Source organism: Elaeis guineensis, chromosome 12 (genome assembly GCF_000442705.2).
Source record: "Elaeis guineensis isolate ETL-2024a chromosome 12, EG11, whole genome shotgun sequence".
NCBI classification, from domain to species: domain Eukaryota; kingdom Viridiplantae; phylum Streptophyta; class Magnoliopsida; order Arecales; family Arecaceae; genus Elaeis; species Elaeis guineensis.
Window position 1 is genome coordinate 11,845,598 of NC_026004.2, and position 24,696 is coordinate 11,870,293.

The 24,696-nt window shown below is 36.0% G+C and overlaps 1 protein-coding gene across 1 annotated transcript; it reads right to left on the reverse strand.

Annotated features, from left to right (window-relative positions):
* Nucleotides 1-10,557: 10,557 nt before the first annotated feature.
* Nucleotides 10,558-24,678, reverse strand: LOC105055187 (WD repeat-containing protein DWA2). Its single transcript, XM_010936936.4, has 14 exons — nucleotides 24,525-24,678; nucleotides 24,366-24,449; nucleotides 24,155-24,287; nucleotides 23,330-23,441; nucleotides 20,916-21,015; nucleotides 20,082-20,209; nucleotides 18,864-18,933; nucleotides 13,466-13,554; nucleotides 13,083-13,128; nucleotides 12,817-12,890; nucleotides 12,647-12,720; nucleotides 12,522-12,580; nucleotides 11,044-11,102; nucleotides 10,558-10,947 (listed from the first exon to the last, which is right to left on the reverse strand). Exons 1-13 carry the CDS (start codon nucleotides 24,570-24,572, stop codon nucleotides 11,061-11,063), a joined length of 1,059 nt encoding a protein of 352 aa, XP_010935238.1. The 5' UTR covers nucleotides 24,573-24,678; the 3' UTR covers nucleotides 10,558-10,947; nucleotides 11,044-11,060.
* Between the last annotated feature and the right edge of the window lie 18 nt (nucleotides 24,679-24,696).

Here is a 24,696-nt window from a genome sequence, read left to right on the forward strand (position 1 = left end):
TATATATTGTAGATTAAAATTATGACATTCTGATACAGAAAATATCTTCAAACATAAAATTATGGATCATTGGTCAAAATTATGATATTATAGATCAAAATTATGATATCCTGGTATAAAAAAAATTTTCAAACATAAATTATGAATCTTTAATCAAAATTATGATATTATAAATTAAAATTATAATATTGTAACATAGAAAATATTACTGAATGCAGAATTATGATATTCTGAATCAAAATTATGATATTGTAGGTTAAAATTATGATATTCTAGCATAGAAAAGTCTCCAAATACAGAATTATGAATCCTGAATCAAAATTATGATATTATATGTTAAAATTATGATATTATGGCAAAGAAAATATTACTGAACGCAGAATTATGATATTTTGTATCAAAATTATGATATTATAGGTTAAAATTATGATATTTTGATACAGAAAATATCGTCGAATGCAGAATTATGATATTTTGGATCAAAATTATAGTATTATAAGTTAAAATTATGACATCCTACATAATAAATATCTTTGAATATAAAATTATGATATTTTGAATCAAAATTATAATATTATATTTTAAAATTATAATATTCTGACATAGAAGATGTCTCCAAATCTAGAATTATGACATCTTACATCAAAATTATGACATTGCAGATTAAAATTATGATATCTTGGTATAGAAAATATCTTTGAATGCAGTACTTACAGAAATATGACATCCTGTATCAAAATTATGAAATCATGCATAGAAGATTTTTTTGAAATAGAAAGTATTACATAATTACGATCAATCTATATAATATATTTCAAATTTATGATCATATTTTATTAGACTAACAAATTTTCAAACCATCTATTATAGTATATTTCATATTTTGATGAAATTAAAATATCTGATTTACAAATTGTGATATATAATAAGAACTTTATAACATGCTGTTTTAATGTTTGACCCTCTCCTCCGTCGTTCCTTCTGCACTCCTTTTCTTGCCATAAATTATTGCTCCTATAAACTAGCAATAAGGTCCTTTGGTCCATCGATGGCTCTACAATGGTGACGAAGAGTGACATCTTGATCCTTCTTTCTTGTATTCCACCAACTCATTATCTGCATTCGGTGTATTAGAAAAAATGAATTCTTAAAACAATCATCACATGAAGTCTCATCCAGTTGATCGTTTATAGAAATCTCTGTAGAAAGTATACATAAGGTTTTTTGAAGTCAAAAAATATATATGAAAAATATAAATACAAGATTTTTTGAAGATATACTACAGAATATCATAATTTCAACATAGAATATCATAATTTTAATTTAAAATATGATAATTATGACATATTTTTACTTCGAAAGCTATTTTTACCGTAAGATGTTATAATTTTAAATTAGAATATCATAATTTCAACCTATAATATTATAATTTTGATCTAAAATATCATAACTTACATACATGGATATTTTTTGCTTATAGAATATTATAATTTTCATCTAGAATGTCATAATTTTGAGCCATGATATCATAAAATTATCAAAAAGTATACTTAGAAGGTGTCTTATCTATAAGATATCATAATATCAACGTAAAATATCATAATTTTGATTTAGGATATCATAATATTATTAAAACTATTTTCGAAAGGTATTTTACCTTCGGGATGTCATAATTTTAACAAAGAATGTCATAATTTTGACTCAAGATATCACAAAAATATCAAAAAAATATACTTGAGAGATGTTTTACCTATAGATTGGTATAACATTAACATATAATATCATAATTATGATATAAAATATAATAATATTATCAAAACTATTTTTAAAAGATGTTTTACATACAAGATATCATAATTTTAACATAAAATGTTATAATTTTGATTCAGAATATCATAAATATACTTGAGAGGTGTTTTATATATAGAAAGTCATCACATTAATCTGTAACATCATAATTTTGACATAAAAAATAATAATATTGTCAAAACTATCTTCGAAAGACGTTTAAAATAGAAGATGTCATAATTTTAACCTATAATATCATAATATGAATATATAATATTATAATTTTGATCTTGGATATCATAATATTATTAAAAATTATATTGGATAGAAATCATGATGACCTGACTTATTATATAACTTTTCAAAAAAAATTATATAACATGATGTATTCATGTGATAACCCGGCCCACTGGGCCTAAAGCCACAAAGCCCACCCAGAAAAAAAAAAAAAACAGGGAAGAAGACTCCCGATCGGAGTCTTCCCCTTCCCCGGTTCTGATCAGGAATTAGAGTCCTAGGGCCATTAAAAGATCTTAGGACGAGCCCTATAAGAACCCCCCTCCTCTCCTCTAAGAAAGGATACAATAGTCACCGACGATCGCTGGAGTTCTTCTCTGATTTTTTCGATTGAAGCTGCGGCCCCTCGACTCCTGCTCGCCGCAATTTCACGCTGGTGGGGGTCATCGGAGGCCGTGGTAAGTCCTTCCTCCTCTTTCTCTCTTCTCTCCCTTCTTTTCCATGCCTGTGGACACGACCGCCGGCGACAGGAGCCGTCGGATTTCGTCGGAGAAGAAAGCCCTGTTTTTCTCTCCCTTTTCTTGATTTTTTTATGACACCGACGGTCACCGCCGACCACCGACTTCAGCCTCCGAGCACGGGAGGGTCGCCCCTTGCCGTCGGCCACCGTCGGACGGGGAATGGCCGTGATCGACCGGTCAAAGGCACGGGGACCTCTAGGTCCCCTGTTTCGGCCAAAGAAGGTCACGGGAACAAGAAAAAGAAAAAGAAAAGAAAAAGGAAAAAGAAAAAGAAAAAAAAAAGAAAAAAAATAATAAAAAATATATGTGAGAGAAAGTTTCTCTCATCTCTCTCTTTTAAGTCTTTCTCTCTCTAGAATTGGACTTTCTCTCTCTACCTTCTCTCTATATTTTTTCTCTCTAAATTCTCTCTCTATTTTCTCTCTCTAAATTTTTTATCTCTTTTTATGGATTTTATCTCTCTAGGGTCACTTTCTCTCTCTGATTGCATCATAGACCCTAGGATAAACTTGAGATGAAAATATGATAACCTGAAATTGCTCCAAAATTCATGCAAAATTGGATCCCGATCCGATCTTTATTCGAAATTGATAATATCAATCATGGTTAATCCATATCAAGTCACCTTGATATGACCTCTGATGATCTCAATCATGATTGTCACTTTTGAAGGATACGAAGATTCTCTCTCCACTTTCTCTCTCTACTTTTTCTCTCATGATTGACTTTCTCTCTCTAAGAAGGTCTATGAATCCTGTACCAAGTCATGTCTTCATCTTTTAGGGGCTCATGTTGACTCTAACAAGATGATCCAAAGTTGCTTTGATATCTGTGCTGTATGTCAACTTCATTTGATCATATCAAATATCTTTCAAATTCATTATTAATGAATCCTATTGATTAATCTTGATCTTAATTCGATCTGTGCTTCACGATTTCTTGATCAAGTCACTTAAATCTGACCCTCAGATCAGAGACTCTGAATTACCTTAGTATCTGGATGGTCCGACATATCCGGACAACAGTCCTCTTTTTTTATGATTTAATCTTATTATATTTATGAAATAGAAATTGATGATGATTTGATATTTTAAATAGGATTAGCTGATTCTTTTAACGAAGTCTGAAGATCTAAGATGAACGAGGTAAGTAGATTTTATGCTCCTTATTTATTTTTAAATGATCATGTTTTTATGCAAAAAATTACTATCGATGAAATCATAATTTTTCATAAAATAAGAATCGGCATATGTGATATGAAAAAGCATGTTTTATTATGAGCATTAATTTCATGAATATGTCTTATGAAAATAGCATGATTATGAAGCATGAATTTTATTATTTTTTCATCTATGTATATGTATGTTTTAAGAAAAAGATATAAGGATTTCAAAAGCTCTCAGATGGCTATGAATGAATCCCTTCGGGAAGGTCGACATTCGGAGCTAGCATCCACACGAAATATGGCCCTGCCAACGGGTATAAAGTTGGCACATGAATTAAAAACTCTGTCGATTAAGAAACATGGCCCTGTCATGGATATAATAGTGATCTTAGCACGAATATCTGTGAGCAATGTTTTGAAACATGACATGAATACATGATGAAAATGATTTACGATTCATGATTGTGAAATATATATGATTTATGCATGCATGATGAGTTTATAACTTGTTTTGTTATATGCTCTATGAAATGCTTTATTTTGTATTGTCTGTTATTTTCTAAATATTGCATTATCATGAAAAATTTATGTTTGATCTGATAAGGAAGCGCAAGTTCTACTTACTGGGCTAGTGTAGCTCATATTCTTTTTGTTTTCTTTTTGTTTGAACAGAGGAATAAGGTAGGATCGGTAAAAGGAATCCAGGCTTGAAGATCTGCATAGCAAGCTTGAAAATTTGGCAGCAGAAGTTTAGTTTATTTTATAATCATGGATTTGTAGTTATTTATGAATGTTAAGATTCGGATTGGTACTTGCTTTTGAATTTAGATGCTCTGAACCAATATTGGTTCAATTATTTAATGAATAATGGAATTGAACATTTTTATTGGATAGATTTTATATGATTATGATGGATTGGCTTCGTGTTATCGTGGGCTCCATCCCTTGGTAGCATGACTGTGTTATGTCTCGGATTTGGGACGTGATATTTTATGGTATCAGAGCTTAGGTTATAATCATTGGGGATTATGATATAAATAATATAAATGATTAAGATATAATAGAATAATATCAGAGCTTAGGTTTAAGATCATTGAGATTATAAAGTGATATCAAAACTTTATGTATGATCAATAGGATGTGATTGAGTGGAGTATAATGGATAATATCAGAGCTTAAGATTATGATCATTAAGGACGTGATAGAATGATATAAAGTTTAGGTTATGATCACTAGAGAATATCACTTAAGTGGTATTTGAGCTTAAGGTTATCATTATTTGGGATTGTGACTTTAGTAATATTTGAACTTGAGGCTAAGATCATGAGGAACATGATAGATATAAAAGAAATGATTCAATAATTTGATTTCGAATCAATAGGTATTATGATGAAATTTATGCATAAGTGGCATATGATGTCTATAATAGAATTAACGAGTTATATCTTAGATTTCAATTAGCAAGGTTGACCTAAGTACGAGAAGTGTTGACCCTAGAATGAAGTGGAAGGTATTGATATATTATATTGGGTATATTCGATGACATTGGAATGCTAAACCTATATGGATAAAGGACATGATAATTTTGTTGATTTTGATATTAATTTCTTTGCAAAGAAAGGTTGGTTTGGAAGTTATCTAAATGATTGTAAGGTAAATCGAAGGTTAACTCAAATTAATTCTAGACATATTGGATTCTTGAGGAGCGGTGAAGCTTATATAATAAGTTCAAACATAGAAGGTGGATGAAGATTTAATTTTGATGTGCTATGCCTAAGAGATAGTAATGACAAGAAAATCTTAAATTTTATCCTAAATTTTATATGAAATCTGAAAGTTGGATCTATCTTTGATTGATTTAATATACAAAGATATTTTTATTTTTGATAGACTTAGATAATTTGGTAAGTTGAGATCAGAGTGCGCAGTAAAAGTATGATGGTCTGAATTAATTAGAAATATTAATCCTTTAAATCAAAAGATATTATGAAATACGTTAGTTGTAAATAAGGAAAGATTTTACTGATAATAAATGGATGCTAGAGAGAAAATCTATCTGATCAAGGAAAGACTCAAAGCAGCATAGGATAGACAGAAGAGTTGGACAGATAGAAAAAGAAGAGAATTAGAATTTCACTTCGGTGATCATAATTTTCTAAAAGTATCACCTACAAAAAGTGTCATGAGGTTTGGGAGACATGGCAAGCTGAGTCCATGATATATTGGACCTTTTGAAATTTTGAACCGAGTAAGAGATGTTGCTTACGAACTCCCCTTACCATCGGAATTATCTAAAGTGCACAATGTCTTTCATATTTCACCACTAAAAAAAAAAATTTTTACCTGATCCAAATAACGTGATAAAGTATGAGCCATTGCAAGTTTATGAAGATTTAACCTATGAAAAATTTTTCCTCCGAATTATTGATCGAAAAGAGCAAGTTCTAAGATGGTGCATCATTCCGTATGTGAAGATTCACTGGAGTAATCATGAAGAGAGAGAGGCTACATGGGAGCTTGAAGATGATATGAAGACGAGATATCCATACTTATTTGAAAATGAAGGTATGTTAAATTTCGAGGATGAAATTTTTTTTAGGGGGATAGAATGTGATAACCCGGCTCACTGGGCCTAAAGCCACAAAGCCCACCCAGAAAAAAAAAAAATAGGGAAGAAGACGCCCGATCGGAGTCTTCCCCTTCTCTGGTTTCGATCAGGAATCGGAGTCCTAGGGCCATTAAAAGACTCTAGGACGAGCCCTATAAGAACCCCCTCCTCTCCTCTAAGAAAGGACACAATAGTCACCGACGATCGTCAGAGTTCTTCTCCGATTTTTTCGATTGAAGCCACGGCCCCTCAACTCGTGCTCGCCGTGATTTCACGCCGGTGGGGGTCATCGGAGGCCGTGGTAAGTCCTTCCTCCTATTTCTCTCTTCTCTCCCTTCTTTCCCATGCCTGTGGACACGACCGCCGGCGACAGGAGCCGTCGGATTTCGTCGGAGAAGAAAGCCCTGTTCTTCTCTCCTTTTTTCTGATTTTTTATGGCACTGACGGTCACCGCCGACCGCCGACCGCCGGCTTCGGCCTCCGAGCACGGGAGGGTCGCCCCTTGCCGCCGGCCACCGTCGGGTGGGGAATGGCCGTGATCGGCCGGTCAAAGGCACGGGGACCTCTAGGTCCCCTGTTTCGGCCAAAGAAGGCCATGGGAACAAGAAAAAGAAAAAGAAAAGAAAAAGAAAAAAGAAAAAAAAAAGAAAAAAAATAATAATAAAAAAAACATATGAGAGAAAGTTTCTCTCATCTCTCTCTTAAGTCTTTCTCTCTCTAGAATTGAACTTTCTCTCTCTACCTTTTCTCTACATTTTTTTCTCTAAATTCTCTCTCTAGACTTTTTATCTCTTTTTATGGATTTTATCTCTCTAGGGTCACTCTCTCTCTCTGATTGCATCATAGACCCTAGGATAAACTTGAGATGAAAATATGATAATCTGAAATTGCTCCGAAATTCATGCAGACTTGGATCTCGATCCGATCTTTATTCGAAATTGATAACATCAATCATGGTTAATCCATATTAAGTCACCTTGATATGATCTCTGATGATCTCAATCATGATTATCACTTTTGAAGGATACGAAGATTCTTTCTCCACTTTCTCTCTCTACTTTCTCTCTCATGATTGACTTTCTCTCTCTAAGAAGGTCTATGAATCCTGTACCAAGTCATGCCTTCATCTTTTAGGGGCTCATGTTGACTCTAACAAGATGATCCAAAGTTGCTTTGATATCCGTGCTGTATGTCAACCTCATTTGATCATATCAAATATCTTTCAAATTCATTATTAATGAACCCTATTGATTGATCTTGATCTTAATTCAATCTGTGCTTCATAATTTTTTGATCAAGTCATTTAAATCTGACCCTCAGATCAGAGACTCTGAATTGCTCTGGTATCTGGATGGTCCGACACATCCGGACAACAGTCCTCTTTCCTTATGATTTAATCTTATTATATTTATGGAATAGAAATTGATGATGATTTGATATTTTAAATAGAATTAGCTGATTCTTTTAACGAAGTCTGAAGATCTAAGATGAATGAGGTAAGTAGATCTTATGCTCTTTATTTATTTTTAAATGATCATATTTTTATGCAAAGAATTGCTATCGATGAAATCATAATTTTTCATAAAATAAGGATCGGCATATGTGATATGAAAAAGCATGTTTTATTATGAGCATTGATTTCATGAATATGTCTTATGAAAATAGCATGATTATGAAGCATGAATTTTATTATTTTTTCATCTATGTATATGTATGTTTTAAGAAAAAGATATAAGGATTTCAAAGGTTCTCAGATGGCTATGAATGAATTTCTTCAGGAAGGTCGACATCTGGAGCTAGCATCCACACGAAACATGATCCTGCCAACGGGTACAAAGTTGGCACATGAATTAAGAACTCTGTCGATTAAGAAACATGGTCCGGTCACGAGTATAATAGTGACCTTAGCACGAATATCTGTGAGCAATATTTTGAAACATGACATGAATACATGATGAAAATGATTTACGATTCATGATTGTGAAATATACATGATTTATGCATGCATGATGAGTTTATAACTTGTTTTGTTATATGCTCTATGAAATACTTTATTTTGTATTATTTGTTATTTTCTAAATATTATATTATCATGAAAAATTTATGTTTGATCCGATAAGGAAGCGCAAGTTCTACTTACTGGGCTAGTGTAGCTCATATTTTTTTTTTTTTTGTTTGAATAGAGGAATAAGGTAGGATCGGCAAAAGGAATCCAGGCTTGAAGATCTGCGTAGCAAGCTTGAAAATTTGGCAGCAGAAGTTTAGTTTATTTTATAATCACGGATTTGTAGTTATTTATGAATGTTAAGATTCGGATTGGTACTTACTTTTGGATTTAGATACTCTGAACCAATATTGGTTCAATTATTTAATGAATAATGGAATTGAACATTTTTATTGGACAGATTTTAGATGATTATGATGGATTGGCTTCGTGTTATCGTGGGCTCCATCCCTCGGTTGCATGGCTGTGTTATGTCCCGGATTTGGGGTGTGACAATTCAAAACTGAAAAAAGAACTCCATTTAAATCTACCAAACGGATTAACTTCATTTAACTACCAAAGGAGCTACTATAATAAATGAACTACAAAAAAATTGTGATAAAGGATCTACATACAGTATTTTAGTTTCGATGGATAGGATATATTATTTGGATAGATAATATTATCTACATACCAACCAATAATCTCGAATGCATATTTTCATTGTAGAATAAATTTTAGACACCCAAACGCTGAAGAAGAAGTGCAACAAAATGAGGAAAGAGAGAAAGAATAGCAGCATTTGTAATGTCTAACCAGACTTCAAAATAGTAAGAATATTTCATTTTAGAGGGAAAGGGTACTTTTGTCAAGTTTAATTTGAAAAGTAGACTATGACGTGTATTAAATATATTTGACGATGGAATAATGCACTGTCTCCATTTTCTGAATGCCTTCAGACATCCCATCATATCATACCACGAGAGTGCTATGTGGACCAATCGGATAACGCGGTGTTCTTCATCAATTTCTCAGGCGGTGTACAAAGAATTTCTCATGGAGTAAGCACTGAGTTTGGAAAGTCAACAACCAATAAATAAACAAATAAAAGCTGGCAAAGAAAAAGCTCAAGGTCCATGGTCTGCTTCTTTTCTCGAAGGGTTCTTATGGTGACATTCTGAAATCTTTCAGATGGAGTGATAGAGTGATATGGGCACTGATGCAATCAATTCAAAGTGCTGATTAATTTTATTAATCTCGAAGCATTTAAAATGAATGCGACGGATTAGAATTGCAAGGCGCTCGAAGTAAAACTTGGATGACTATGCCAGCTTGGCTTCGTAATGTCCCTGGATGTGATGCAAAAAACTGGCTGGAGTCCCGTCCTCGTACAGTAGAGAGGGTTCATGGGCATCGAGGACTACTCCGTTGCGCATCGCATTGGCAACTGCCCTCCTTTTTAAATAATAAAGAAAAGAGAGGAGTTGAGAGTGAAAAGGGGGATAAAAGGCAATGTAAAGGAGTAGGGGACCTGCAAGCTGTGAAACCCACCAAGATGCGGCGAGCCACGTTTTCCGCCTTTGGATTTTGTAAGGTGTGCCTCTAAATTCATCCAGGTCCAACATATTAACATTGAAAGCGATAGAGTTGGATCGGGCCAATAGGTTTCTGACACTGAAGTTATTTAGCAAGCATAGGCATTTTGCCAATTGCTTTTCTTTTCTTTTTCTTTTTTTAAAAAAAAAGGTAGACTGACCACGCTTGTGTTCCCTGTGTGATTAAGAAACCAGATCAGTTAAAAGACAAAAGGCAGAAGGAAAAGACAAAAAAATTTTACATTGACATTTTAAGTGACAACGTTATGGGTACACCATGATTTGGTATAGTTAACAACCTTGTACTCGTATGGCACCCAGAAACATATCATATATAATAACTTAAAAATATTTTTGTCACGTACCGAAAATAAACCGTGAGACTTAAGATCAACGTCACACAAACTTTGGGGCGCAGGATCAAACTTATATGCACAAACGTACCATGAGCTGCTGAGGTGGTCAGGTTGGTATCTTGGGTAACATTGATAGATAGCATGCATGTTGGACCATATTTCACACGGTCTAATTCCTAATTATTTTTTGAAGAAAACCGTGAACTTTAATTCAATGTGGGGCGGCCACAACTTTAGACGGAGATTTGCCTATCCCCCTCCTTGATATAGAACAGTTCCTAACATTCTCACGAGAAAAAGTGGTACTAAAATGAATACTGCACCATTAAAATACCATCAAAGTCAACAACCGAACCCATTTACTCATATTACACTCTCACTAAATCAAATCTCATTTTCCTTTTATAACAACCCTTCTTAGCGATTACATAAATGGAGAACGTCCCATCCCAAATCCACAATGTGAAGATGCGTCCAGAGCATAGGTATTTATCAAGTTACAGCATCTTTTTGCATGCTTAGGCACAACCTATTCTGAGATTCTGAACTAATTGTTGTGCCTGCGGTTCACAGAATCCTGTCAAAGTTCTGAGGACAAAACAGAGAAGGACAATAGATGATTCTGTATGAAGATGTTTGAGGAGATCCATCATGCAGGCATAGGAGTTCCAATCAAGCCTTAAGCGTAATATCCTGTGCCAAAAATGACCATGCGCATCAATATAAAACAAGTCTCAGTACACGCTATAAAAAGTGAAGAAGAAAGCTTAAAACTGCTTCATGGCTTACTATAGAAGATGCTTCTTTCACTTGGTCCGGATGTATGGCTTTGCTGATTCAACAACCACCTGAATTTTCATAAAATAAACATCAGGATCAGATAATATCAAAATAAAAATGATGGCTAACTGCAACAGCACTATGAAATGGATGGTTCGCGAGGTTCACGTTAGCATGTATGAGAGTGATGAGGACACTTGTCACATTACTCTCATGCATCTGGCTGCTTCTCCTGCTTGCCAGTTGAATGTTTCATTTGAGATATGAATATTAGTAATATGTCACTTCCTCAGAATTTATTGCCATCGCAAAGTTTCTGATGGTAATATGATAATCATTCCAGCATGTCATGAAAACTCAAAATAAAAATACAAGCAGAACTAATTTATTAAAACTTGATTTTTGTCGGTGGTGCTTATCACAAACCATCAAGGGGTTTTTTGGATGCCTCATGATCCAAGTGCAGATAACTTGCTTGTGCATAAGCATTCAATTTAAAGTAATTGGCTGGGAGACAAAATTATCTCACTTGATGAAATGGGCCCTCCAAGTTCATGGATATACAAACTATTGCAGTGCAGAAGCTTTAGGGAAACCTTAAGAGGGGATTTGGTCCTATGTTGTAGATAGGTTTAATGCAAAGCTGTAGTCTGCTTCAACTTGCCCCGCTAGAAGAATCAGACACCAAATTAGAGAGTTAATATCAGGTTAGAAGCCTATATTTTGGTAAATTACACCTTGATATATAAAGCCAACCCATATTTACATAATACAGTATGATGGTTAAAAACCTCTATCAACCTAAATATACAGAGGATGTAATGATTTATCCTTGATTTATCATAACTCCATAGCGCTCCATGAAATTAATTATTTATATATAAACTTAAGCCAAAGTAAATATATTTTGAGAAAGAAGGCAAAAGTTAATATAGCAATCAGTTAAATAGGCAGTGATTCTTGCCATACGGCATGTGCCATGTTGGACAATTACAAGCAGAATATGAAGGTACATACTTCTGCATTGAGCATACGGGTTCATGCTGATGCATGCCTGTTGGCACATGCCAAAATAGACCCTTTTGTTTGCTGCAAGCCCTAGCAGATGACAGGCAAGGCACGGCACAGCACAGCACAGCACCACATGATACAATAACATACCATAACAGCCCATAAGCAGCAGGTGCAACAGTTGCTTGCTCATTGTTGTTATTCATGCTAAAAGAATTTCGATGCATACTTTCATCTTCTTCTAAAGGAAATATAAAATCCATAAATGCATGTTAATCTATATGTTTATATGGCATGATTTTCCGGAGAGGGTAAGTGTGATGCAATAGCAACTTCCATCAAATATAGATATCCTGTCAGCAGTTATAATGAACCGTAATTATTTCAGTCCAAAATCATGCCAGATACCTCATATTAAGTAATATAACCACGTATCTAGAATCTTCAATACTAACTTCTGTTGATAATTTTCTTACCCTCCCATCATATGACAGTGATGCAAACATTGAAGGTTCCCGACAGCTCCATGCAATACCTAGCATTTCAGTCCCATTAGCACCTTATGCTTTCACAAGAAAGACCAGAGAAAGTGTGGAACTACCATAAATGCTATCTTCATAGTCATTGTACGAGTTGAGAAGTGGATCTATGTTGCGTGTAGGTGAGTCAACTAGACTGAAAGAAAGAAGATATATCAATAGGAGAAAGAACCAATGACAAATTAACAGGATGACAATTAGCTTCCATGAAATGCTTTTGATTAGCAAAGACCTTTCAGCGGCTGAATCATCATGGCCAGTGGTGGAAGCCAACCACAAGTTGACAGCTGAATCTGTTCCAGCACTCTGTAAGGTTCCAATTGAATCAGCAAATAGTTAGGGCTGCACAAGTGTGCAAACCGTACATAGTTATTCACATGACACGCATGCACACACATACGGACAGATAGGTGCACACATACACATGCGCATGCGCACAGCCACGCAGCCACACACACACACACACACACACAGAGAGAGAGAGAGAGAGAGAGAGACCAAAATCAGCTCATCATACTCTGGGTTGTAGCGAACAGCCCAAGTCCTGCCAGTATGATCAAAACAACCTTCGGTCAGATCGAGAGAATGTCGGAAGGAATGTAAACTAGGCATACATTTTATGCACTAAATCACATTCATAGAAGCATCAGTCATATATATACAGCAAAAACATGCAAGCAGAAATATTATATGAAACATGAACAAAAAGCTTAAGTATCAACCAACTGATGAATGGTTAACATATATGCGCTAGCATAGATGCAATCAGAAATATCATGTGAACATGAATGAAAATGCAAGATCAAATTACCAATGTAAGTCTCATGTTACATTAAAAAGGGTTCCTGTTTGCAGCCTTACGATAAAATAAGAGTATGTACCAATGTGCATGTCCCGGGAGCTCTTTTGCAGGAAGCCTAGGCATTCTAAGATCCCATAACCGTATCCCACATTCATCCTCTGCAGTGGCCTGACATGTTAAAAAGGTTTTGCTTCAGCAGAAAAGAGACAAATGGATGCTAAGTACAATGATGCAATCTGACAGCACCATTGAAGCCAAAAGAACTTCACATGCAAGCATGCATTAGAATAACTTTTCCCAAAACAATTCTGAATTGTATTACACTACGCTGGTCATGATTATAGTACGATTTTGGATAGCCTTTTTTTTTTTTTTAACAGAATTTGAAGAACCAAAAAAGCTAGCTGGGAAGCAAACTTAGTAACAAGCACATTGAGAAACACTAGATGCTTAAGAAAGAAACTGAAATATCAGGTCCACACATAAGTCAGAAACAAAATATCAACCATATACCTCAAGCTTAAATAACAGTGAGTGAAAATTATGCGGAAGAATGTACAAGACGACAATTTAATGATTGTAATATACAACAAGTAATCCTTCCAATATTCGACATTCAAATATCAAAACATCAGCTTGCTTAAACAATAAAATCAGGTTGAATCTATTCTAAGAGTTTCGGACAATCCACAACTTGCAAAATATGGATCACCAACTTGGAAAGACAAGCTTAGGGGCTTTTTGGTTGGCTGCATCTGGGCCCAGATGCTGCAACCCAGATATAGGTAGATGGATACAGGGGTGCTGGTGCCTGCATTTGGGCCGGATGCAGGAGTTTGGGTGTGTGCATCTGCAAGCCACTTAGGTGCAGCCCATCTGTGATTTGCTGCATTCTGGGATGCAGTCAAAAATGCAAGCAGCCCAAGAAGCAGGCTTTACTTGAGTCACCACTCAATAATACAGGAGAGAATGGAGAGAGATTCCCCTCCTCCCACTTGAGCATCCTCTCTCCTACTCTCTCTGCTCTGGCAGCCAGGCCGTGCTTTGGCAAGCTCACATCTGGTAAGTGCTCCAGCATCGAGATAACTCTTTTGCTCTTATTTTCCCTTGTATTTCCATCATGAGATAGATCTGGCTGGAATTGATCAAATTGGCTACGTCTTTGTTCCCGACAACCCACCTACCCCTCTCTCTCTCTCTCTCTCTCCCATTCTTTCTCCCTCATCTAACCATTCTTTCCTTCTCTACTCTCTCTCTTCTTTGCAATCCCCCCACCATCCTCTACATCTAAGCTCTCTCTATCTCTCTCTCCTCCAAGCTCTCCCTTTACCTCCCTGCCCTTCTCTCTCTGCTATAGTTTCTCTCGCTCTCTCCCTCCCCTCCCTCCACCACCCCCCCAAACTCTCCTTGCTCTCTTTGCTCTATATCTCCATTCCCTTTCCACCTCTATGCCCCCTCCCCCTCCCCCTCCGCTCCCTGATCACTCTGCTCTGTTTCTCCATCTTAGCCCCCTGTCTCCATCTCTCTCTAACTCCCCACTACATGCCAAACTGTAGCTGTCCTTCCCCTTCCTGCATTCTGCCGGTACCATTCCCTCTGCCATCTCCCTACCCCTCATAATTTATGCAATATATAATAAATTATCTAATATAAAATCTATATTGATAAAAAAAATTCATTTGGTTTTGTAATTTTTTGTTAAAGTAGCAGAGGAATCAATTGAGAGTTTTTAGATTTCTAGTCTGCATGTTTGGTTAAAATTCTACAAGATTGAATAGAGTACCACAAAATACAAGTCCTATTAGATTATAATTTATATATTTGATTTAAAAAAATATTGCAAACATATTATTGTTTTTTAAATGATGCATGCCTAGTTAGAGTGTTACAAGATTGAATATATCATTGTACACTGCCACAGTTTACTACTTTATGCCATGTTGGTTCACATATAGCTTAATTCGGTATGTGCATGATAACTTGCTATTTTAAATTTCCATTGTTCTTTATTTCGTGTTTCATGTCATCTGACCTAGAATTGTTGCTTGGATTTTAATTTATTTGAAGGAATGTTTTTTGGATTCTTCACTGATTTTTTTTTCCCTTTTTCTTCCTTTTTTTTTTTGGCATATGCTCGGCATATGCTCACTATCCTAAATTGTGCACAAAAATTGGAATCACAGCTTGTTGATGAAGACATCGACTGGATGCTTATTTATACACTTTAAATGGCACTCATTGCATTGTATTGGTATCGCAAAAAACTTCTGCATCAAAATCAACCAAATGATTGATAGGGATATACATAGAAAGGAATACTTAGAAAGAATTAATGAAGGGAATGACAATAGATGTAGGATGAAGGGGGAGCCATTTTTCAAAGTATGCACTACATTTTCAAATTAATTGGTAGCTGGTGCTCAAATAAGCAAATGGTTCAATATTTTAAAGTATTCAGTCAAACAACTGATCAAGGAGTCAAGGCAGTTGCCATATGGTCAATGAATGGCTAATTGGAGCAAACAGTTCAATATTTTTAAGGGATTCCGACAAAACATTGGTTAAGAAGTCAACATAGTTGCCATAATTAAGGGCTAGTTCATGCTTAAATAAACAAACAGTTCAATATTTTAACGAATTCAATCAAAAATTGCTGATCAAGGAATCAAAATAGTCCCATATGGTATATTCATAGCCAATTGTTGTTCAAGTATGTTAAAGTAGAAAAAACAATTTGTAGTTTCAAGTTTAAGCTAATGCCTTAGCCAAGAAGTCAAACAATTTATGGTCAAGCTGTCATCAACTATCCAATAACCAACAACAAAATCTAGTGGAGGCAACCTTGCTATGTAAGTTGCAGGATGAACACATCTCTCTTCACATAAAACAACCAAACAGAGCATTCGCAATTCCATTCTTTTGTTACAGATAAACCAAACATACACTTGCATCTTCAAATGCAGCATTTTACATGCAGCTGTATCTAGAAATGCAAGCAACCAAACAGCCCCTTAGTAGCGTAAGTGGGGAATTATACTGTCAAAAGTACCCTAAGAAATTCACGATGCTTAGAAATATATTAAAAATTAGGGACCATGATTTACTCCACCACATCAGGTACCTAACCCAACCCATTTAGAATCAACGACAGGGGCAGGTCTTCATTCTAAATTTCGTAGCAGATCTGAAGTGGGTGTGACTAATGGTAATGCCCGCCTTAAACCTGATTTGACTATATATAAGCCTTCACCAATCGGATCCTCCCTACCAAAGTCTACCAAACTGATACTGGGCTCTTATCAGTTGGCGATTGGTTCAATACGTTATGAATCACAGTCTGGAGCATACCAAAATAGGAAGAGGGAGAAGGAGAGGAAAAGAGAGAGGAAGGGGGGGGGGGAGAGAGAGGGAGGAAGAGGGAGAGGGGGAAGAGGAACAATGAGGGAGGGAGAGAAAAAGGGTGGGAAGAGGCTGGGGCTGAATTGGTCTCCAGATTGGGAGGGCATCTAGATCCGGCAAGGAAAGCGGCTAAGGCTTCACAGCAGGAACAGGGACCGAGAGAGAGAGGGAAGGAGAGGAAAGCTTACCTTGAGCAGGTGGAGAGAGTGGGCAAGAGGAAGGCTCTCGAAGCTCTTCAGGGGGGAGACTTACCATAACCCTAAGAGAGAGAGAGACATACCAGTAACGGTCAATAATAAAGAGGGGGACGCAAGGCCGCAAGCAGCATCCGACTGCACTGATACCATCAAAGGCAGCATTTAGAGAGCAACTGAACGAGAGAGAGAGAGAGAGAGAGAGAGAGAGAGCGCCTTGAAGGCTCTCTAACCATTGAACAAGTGGGGAGGGGAGGGATTTTATATACGAACTGACACAAGCGATTGAATAGTTCCGGGCTGGTATTGGTATAGTTCAATATGGGCCGAACCGTTCATTTTGGGTCAATTCGGCAATCACTGCCTTAGTCACCTACATGCTTTGACTGCTTCTCCTCTCCCTTTCCTAAACTTAGCATTGGATGCCCTAGTTGCCTCAGCTGCTCATCCCCTCCCCTCTCAAACCCTAGGCCCACCAACTCTCCTCCACAAGGATAATATTTCTTTTTTCTTGTTTCTATTAGTATTGAAAATTTGGTTTGTTATGTTTTATATCTTTGACAATTATTTATTTAACGTTATATGAAGTACTAAGATATATTTTTATTTGTTTGATTTGTGTGAACAAAAATGATTTTTGCAACTTTACTTGCCTCAACCCATCCTGAATCTTGATCCACCTTGTCTAACGCTGCCTATCCCATCCCACCTCGAGATTGGCACAGGGTGGGGTATGAGTACATGGTCCCCAATTTTGAGGCAAATGTGGGTAATGGGCTAATGGCCTACCCGATCCATACCCACCCCCTATTGCAATCTTTGTTAAAAATGCCACCTGATTACAACAATGTTGTGAAAGAAGTTGAAATGGAAAGATGCTATCTAGGGACAACGTGATAATATTCTGAAGACAAATAGAGGACAACCCTAATTAACACAATGCATAATTAAAAACTGTACATTAACAATAGTAACAAGTAACTTTAGAATGATGAAAAGTCATGATGGTTAATGAATTATACCAAGTTGCAGCTAAACATATTCAACAAAATGTGCATATGCCGGTATCAACAATGGTACAACACTACAACTCAAATAAATTATTGGCCCCAACTTAGGCAATACTATTTTTTGAAAAGAAGATATTTAGACTTAATAAATCCCGTAGATGCTATGCTCCAACTTCTAAGGTGCTCACTATATGCAAGTTGACTGCTGAGCAAGTATCTAAGAAGTCCAGTCCAAGTGGTGAGTCTAGGTAATATTATAGGGCAAATTGGAGACTTAGGCATATTAGGCAAGAAAAATAATAACTTCATTGTCTCTCTAATTGGTACCCAGACACCTTAAATACAATTATAGGTTTCACAGGAATTTGTGCCTGCTGTCTATGTGTGTGTTTGATGGTAAGGCTAGCAAATTTGTGCTCCAAATAATGCACTTCAAGCACAGATTATGTTGATCATGTGGTAGCTTGGGATTGAAGGACCTGAAAATAGGATAAATCATTATGATTCTTATCAACTGCTGCATATGCTGTCAAAAGGGTAGCTGCACAGAGAAACAAATCAATCTCTATTCAACAACGTAATAGTTGTCGAGTTCTGCCTTGCTGGGGTGTCAATTAAATCAATCTTAGAAGAATGAGTAATTAAACTAGTAAGATGTGGTCTTTATCAAAAAAAATTAGCAAGACATGGTAAAGCCAATATCCTGTTCAACCATGAGAAAAGACAATATTTCCCAACCACAGGCTACAGGGCCTATGTAGATGATATCTCTTGAGGAAAATGTCAGATTAATATTATAAAAGAGCATATTTGCATCAATTATGTGCTACATACAATGTATTGCTCTTAATATAATCCAAGATGTCATACTCACAACTAGGTGCTGCTTTTTGGGATTATAATCAACATCCCTAACTTGCGCGTGCTCAATTGAATTTGTCTTCCTGAAACAAGAATACATACAGCAGGGTTATCAGCAAGAAAATCTAAAATAAGCTTGCGAGAAAGAGACTAACAAAAAGTGAAGATACAATTATGGAACCACATATGAAACATACACACTACTAAATACATATTAGAGGATTAATAGAACAACAGAGAAAAGTCATAATTAGAATTTGGAAATGAGTTTATCCACAGAAAAACAGCAAAGCAAGATGCAAAACTTATAACCAGATTTACACTTAATATGCATCGCTAACTTAATCTGGAGCTCTCCAACTGGCAATATGTCCATCATGGACACAATTACAAGGAAATTATTGTTTTAAGAAAACTATTTGCTGAAATCAATTCACTGCCCGTCTTGCTGAAGAGGTACTAAATGGACATAAGCATAGCGAGAGGCAAATCATTTAGGTAAAACATATAGGATACACATAGCATGATTTTATGCATTTCAGGAAAATTCTAATTTGAAATGGTTAAGATAAAAACAGCTTCAAAGTTCAATATTAGACCTCCGATGATACTTCATAGGAAACTGAAAGGGCAGAAAAAAGCTAAACTGTTTCTTACATGAAACCCTTACAAATGAAGTATTCACAACAAAATTCCCTTATCATTTCAGTCAGAATAGCAAAAAAAACATCCTGTGATCTGGATGCATACTCCCTTTATTGTCATCTTTGAAGAGAAGGAGCAACAGTTCCCAAGAGCACCCATGCACTATTTTCTTGTGAAACTTAAATGCATGCAGTGTAACTAATGAACACAATGATGGAAATACTAATATAATATGTAAGTTGCAATGTTTGGTGAGTTCAGTGTAGAAGCAGAACTTCCAACCTTATTCATGATAACCTTATGGTAGATTTGCACAGGGTTTCAAACTTCCCATGGGTTTTTCACTTTTCTATCGTCCATTGTCATGCAATCATAAGAAATGAAATGCAGAAAATCAATAACCTAATTAAGTTAGATCTCCCTAATAATGTCTGCCTGACATGGAGATTTCAGAGATCTCTTTCCCTATCAGGCATGATTCTCGAAAATAGAGATCCACTCAATATGTGGACTAAAATGGTACAATCAGAAAGTACGTGTATGATAAAACTATAAAAAAGTGAATGCTAATAGAAATGGTACATACTTCATTGTACGAAGATCCCAAAACTGAAGTGATGATCCACATATTGCAGCAACAGCATTCCGATCATGAGGATCCCATGCTCCACCAGACAAGTTATGAAGCATTCCAACAGATTCTTTTGATATCACCTATATCTTAAAATCTTGTAAGAATCACCAGCTTTAAAGTCAAGCACTAAATATTCTCTTAGCATAATAAGTGCTAGTAAAAAGCACATGAACACAAATATTCTCTTAGCATAATAAATATTCCTTGGAATGAATGTCCCAAATAACAGGCACATGTACACAGATTGAGCATGCATCAATATATTCAATATTATATAAAAGCAAACCATCTATGAAAATATAACAAAACCTATCTGCCTGAAGTTCCAAAACTTTCTTTTATGGCATTTATGCCGCATTGGGATTACAAATTCACAAATTACTGGTTTGATTTCATTAGTGAAGTTTCCCCTCCATTGCACCATGTCCCACACACTGCTGATGGTGCATAATGCACAAGTTGAGTCATGTTGGTAAGGAAGAAGTTTCTCAAAATTTAGGGATGGTTAAATCATATCCAGTAGGTGAATCAATTCATGATCTTCTTTTTTCATTAAACGCTTTTAAGGACAATTATCAGCAAGATAAAATGTTTTAAGCACTTCAACAAACACCAATTGAGCAAGTGATCACTAAAATTGCACCATGTACAAAATTACGGTACCCAATGGGATAGATAAACAATATCATAGAATTCATTAGAAACAAACTACTTTTATGCTGTATCATAGTTTCATTTTTGAACAACTTAGAATCTTAAAATGGATCAGTACACTAAGGATCATACCTTAGCTATCTTACTTGAAGAATCTATGCTCCACAGGAAAAGATTTCCCTCATCAATGCTAATCAATTTATCATGCTTTCCCAATGGCCACCAAAGGACACTGCCACAAAAAGGTCATGGGAACTTGAAGAATGACCAAGAAAGTAAAATAGAAGCAGGAACCTTAAATTTTTTTTTTACTTGCTTGAATAACTAAAAAGGAAAAGCCTTACCTAGAGATACAAGAACATGCATGTATATGATGGACTCACACACAAGACATTCTGATTTGAGATAAGAAATAATTTCCAGCAAGGTATTAGTCACAGAATATTCCAGAGAGATAATTACCATCAAATGTTATGCGCACAACAATTAGCTTTTATGGTTGATAGTGATAAAAAAATTCCTTCCTAGGAATCAAGAATTTTTGCTCACACAAAGCTTATAAATGTTGGAAAAGTTTGCTGATTTCGTCAAGTTTAAAAATTAATTGCTCTTAGATGCAATTCAATTAAGAGACCTGGTTAATTAGGAATAGTGATGTTAAGATTGCTCCCTTCCACCCTTTCAGAAGGTGAAAGTTTAAATACAGATATCAAACTCCATACTGTTTTTCCATTGGAAAGGTATGGTATTGATATGGTACCGGTACAAAAAGTACACACTAAAACTGGCATCTTTCAAAAATTTGAAAAAACGATTGGTACCAACCGGTATGGTCAGTAAGATAGAGCCGGCATGCACTGGTATAGACTGGTAAGGTGGGTTCGTATCAGAATGTTCGTTTCAGTGTCCAAGCACCAACATAGGTGCTGATTTCATGCCAGAATGGTATGATACTGGTCATGCTATCCTGTTCTGGCAGTTTTGAAAATAATCGACAGGTAGCATGTCCAAGTGGAAAAAATATCTATCTAAACTCAAAAAAGAATTAAATGCAACCTTCTATCCAAAGAAAGAAACAGCTCAAAGCTATATTGAGCAATCATAAACAAGAGCATATCCCCAAAGCAAAATACAACCAGTGGTCTATAATGAGTCACCATTACAATTTTGCAATTCTTGGGTCCATTCTTAAAGAAGAAATTAGGTCTTATGTCTATGTTACGAGGATCCACAAAAGCAAGGTCCATAGAATTTCTGACTCTTAGCAAAATATACACAATGTTGGGTACCTCTTTTCTAATCACTTCAATATTATCTAGAAGTTACGACCATGAAATCTTCAAACAATAACAAATTTGTGGTCTTCCTTTGATTTTATAAAACTATCTGTCATGTAAAATATCATTAACAACAAAACTGTTAATACTTGAGAGATCAATATATGGTCTTGTAAGTTTGTACTAAAGAAGCACTACAAAAATCAACAATTATTTATTCATCCAAACAGATGCAACCTTTCTATGAGAGGAATATACATGTATAGGCATTATGATTCAGTTACATACTTTAAGACATTCAAATAGATTTATTTTCTCATGTAATTTTAACCAACTTCCACTGAGAATGCCAACAAAAAACCCTCTTTGTAAACCAAATCCTACAACTGTATGCTTGCTAGTCTCTCTAATTACATACTATTAGATGACATACACTAACTTCATACTGCTCCAGCTCTCACTATCTAATAGCCAATCCACCATGACCTACCCCACCAGACCAAGAACATGCCAAGCGGATAGAAAAAGGGAAGGAGGAAAATATGGTAAGGATTAAAGCAACGAAGTTTAAGGTAGTATGATGCTCATGTCTAAGATCATATCAAATGGAAAAATAAATGGAGGAAGTTTTGAAGGTTATGCTCACTGTTTCTAGAATTTTGATGAGGTCATTCTGAAAGTATTAAGGAAAAGTTGTTGGTTTCTCTTACATAAGCACTGCCAGCGATCTCCAAGGGTGAGCGATATCCTCTAGGCATATAATCAATCCAAATTGATGCTTGCTTGTACATTGGGCAGAGTAGTACATAGCTAGAAGTTTCTCTTAAACCACAAAGGCAGGACTTTATTTGCTAATTCTAGGCTAGAGAATCCTTTAACTCTTAAAAAAAATAAAAAAGAAACCTAAGAGTCGAAATTTGCTCAAGCAATAAAGGCATGTATAAGGACATTAACACATGAAATTTTTATGCCACAACCTTCCCTGCAGTCTATATATGGCCATTTCTCTCATGAAGCAATGCAGCAGATGCTCACTTTCTAGATAACAGTAATATCACAACTTTCAAAGAAACTGTGCCAACAAGGCCAATTATATTCTCAATCAGAACAGTCATTGTCATTGTTGGCCTAAATTATTGTGAAATAAGGATAGCACAAAAGGACAGGAAGCACTATAAATATATGCCAAGTGATAAATCATGTATAAGTGATCCCCATTGTGAAAAAAGGGAATCTAATGGCTGCCAAACAAAGAACAAATAAACTCACCATTTGATCTTAAAAGAATGTTCATTCAGAGAGACAAGCTGTTCTAGTTGCGGAGCATTTGATTGACCATATAACTCAGGAATCTTCCAAATGGACGCTCCATAAGTTTCACCTTCAATCATATAGAGATTACATTCTCACCCACAAATATACAAAAAACAATTTCACAACTTTCTATATAAAACCCAAGAAAAGCATATAATGACAGATACGTAAGGTTCTTCTACATATTTCTTTTGTTCGATCAAGATCAAATTTTCAACAATCATGCTGATGGTAGCCTACTAACCTTATGGAACAACATGAAAAATAATATACAAGTGGATGCATAGAAAATGACAAGATTAATTGGTTTTAATTTATGTTATTTTTGTGGAGTGCTCATATGTATGTGGAGTAGCTATTCTGATTTTTCCCCCCTCTTTTCTTGGTGATTTTAAATCAAATTCTTCAATGTACTTTCCAGTCAGTGGTCCATTTTTAAACATATAAGAGTCTCAAAACCAACTCGCCCTCCACATTTCCCCTTGGAACCCTTGTATCAACAGTACCATCGAATGACATCCACGCTTGATTCTTGATTCATATAACAGAATATGCTGTCACATTCTTTACATGGGTCAAATAATCTCCACATAGAATCAGAATCAACCACAAATTACGCAGATCTGATAAGTTACCACCAACCCTAGCTAATACCTGCTGTTATTCACAATTATATACACAGATCTTGACTAAAACGACAAAATGCTGCAGAACTGCGTCCAAATGAAATCCCTATCGAATGAGATCACGCAATTCGAATAGGGAGATCGATTGCTTTACCGGAGGTGAAGACGGTGGAGAAGATTCTTGGATCGAAGGGGCAGGACTTGAGATCCCAGATCTCGTTGGGGTGGTAGAACAATCCCTCGCACACGAGCTCCGTTCCCGAAGGCAAGAGCCGGATCAAATGGACCTGAACGAATAAAGGTTCTTAGAGATTGTTGAGGAACGATCGAGGAAGAGATGAAGAACCTGGGGTTTGCGATCCGACCTCGTTCTCTTCCCGAAGGCTGAGGGTGCCGGCGAGGAAGCTGGTGTGATCCGGATCGGCTTTGACGTCCGCGATGCATCTGGCCTGGAGAAAGAAAGGAATTTGAGTGCTGGGGTTTTTACGTCAAAGAGAAGGAATTGTTGTGTTCTTGGGGGTCACCTGGTATTTGAGGCCGCCGTAGACGATGCCGGTGGAGGCTCCCTGCATTTCCGACGGGCTAAAAGTTCTAACGGGCGCCAGGCGGTCTCACCTTGTGCGATCTGGTCACATTCCGGTCTCCATATCAGGCTGAAACGGTCACGTGATTTTCACGTGCTACCGAGGGATGGTT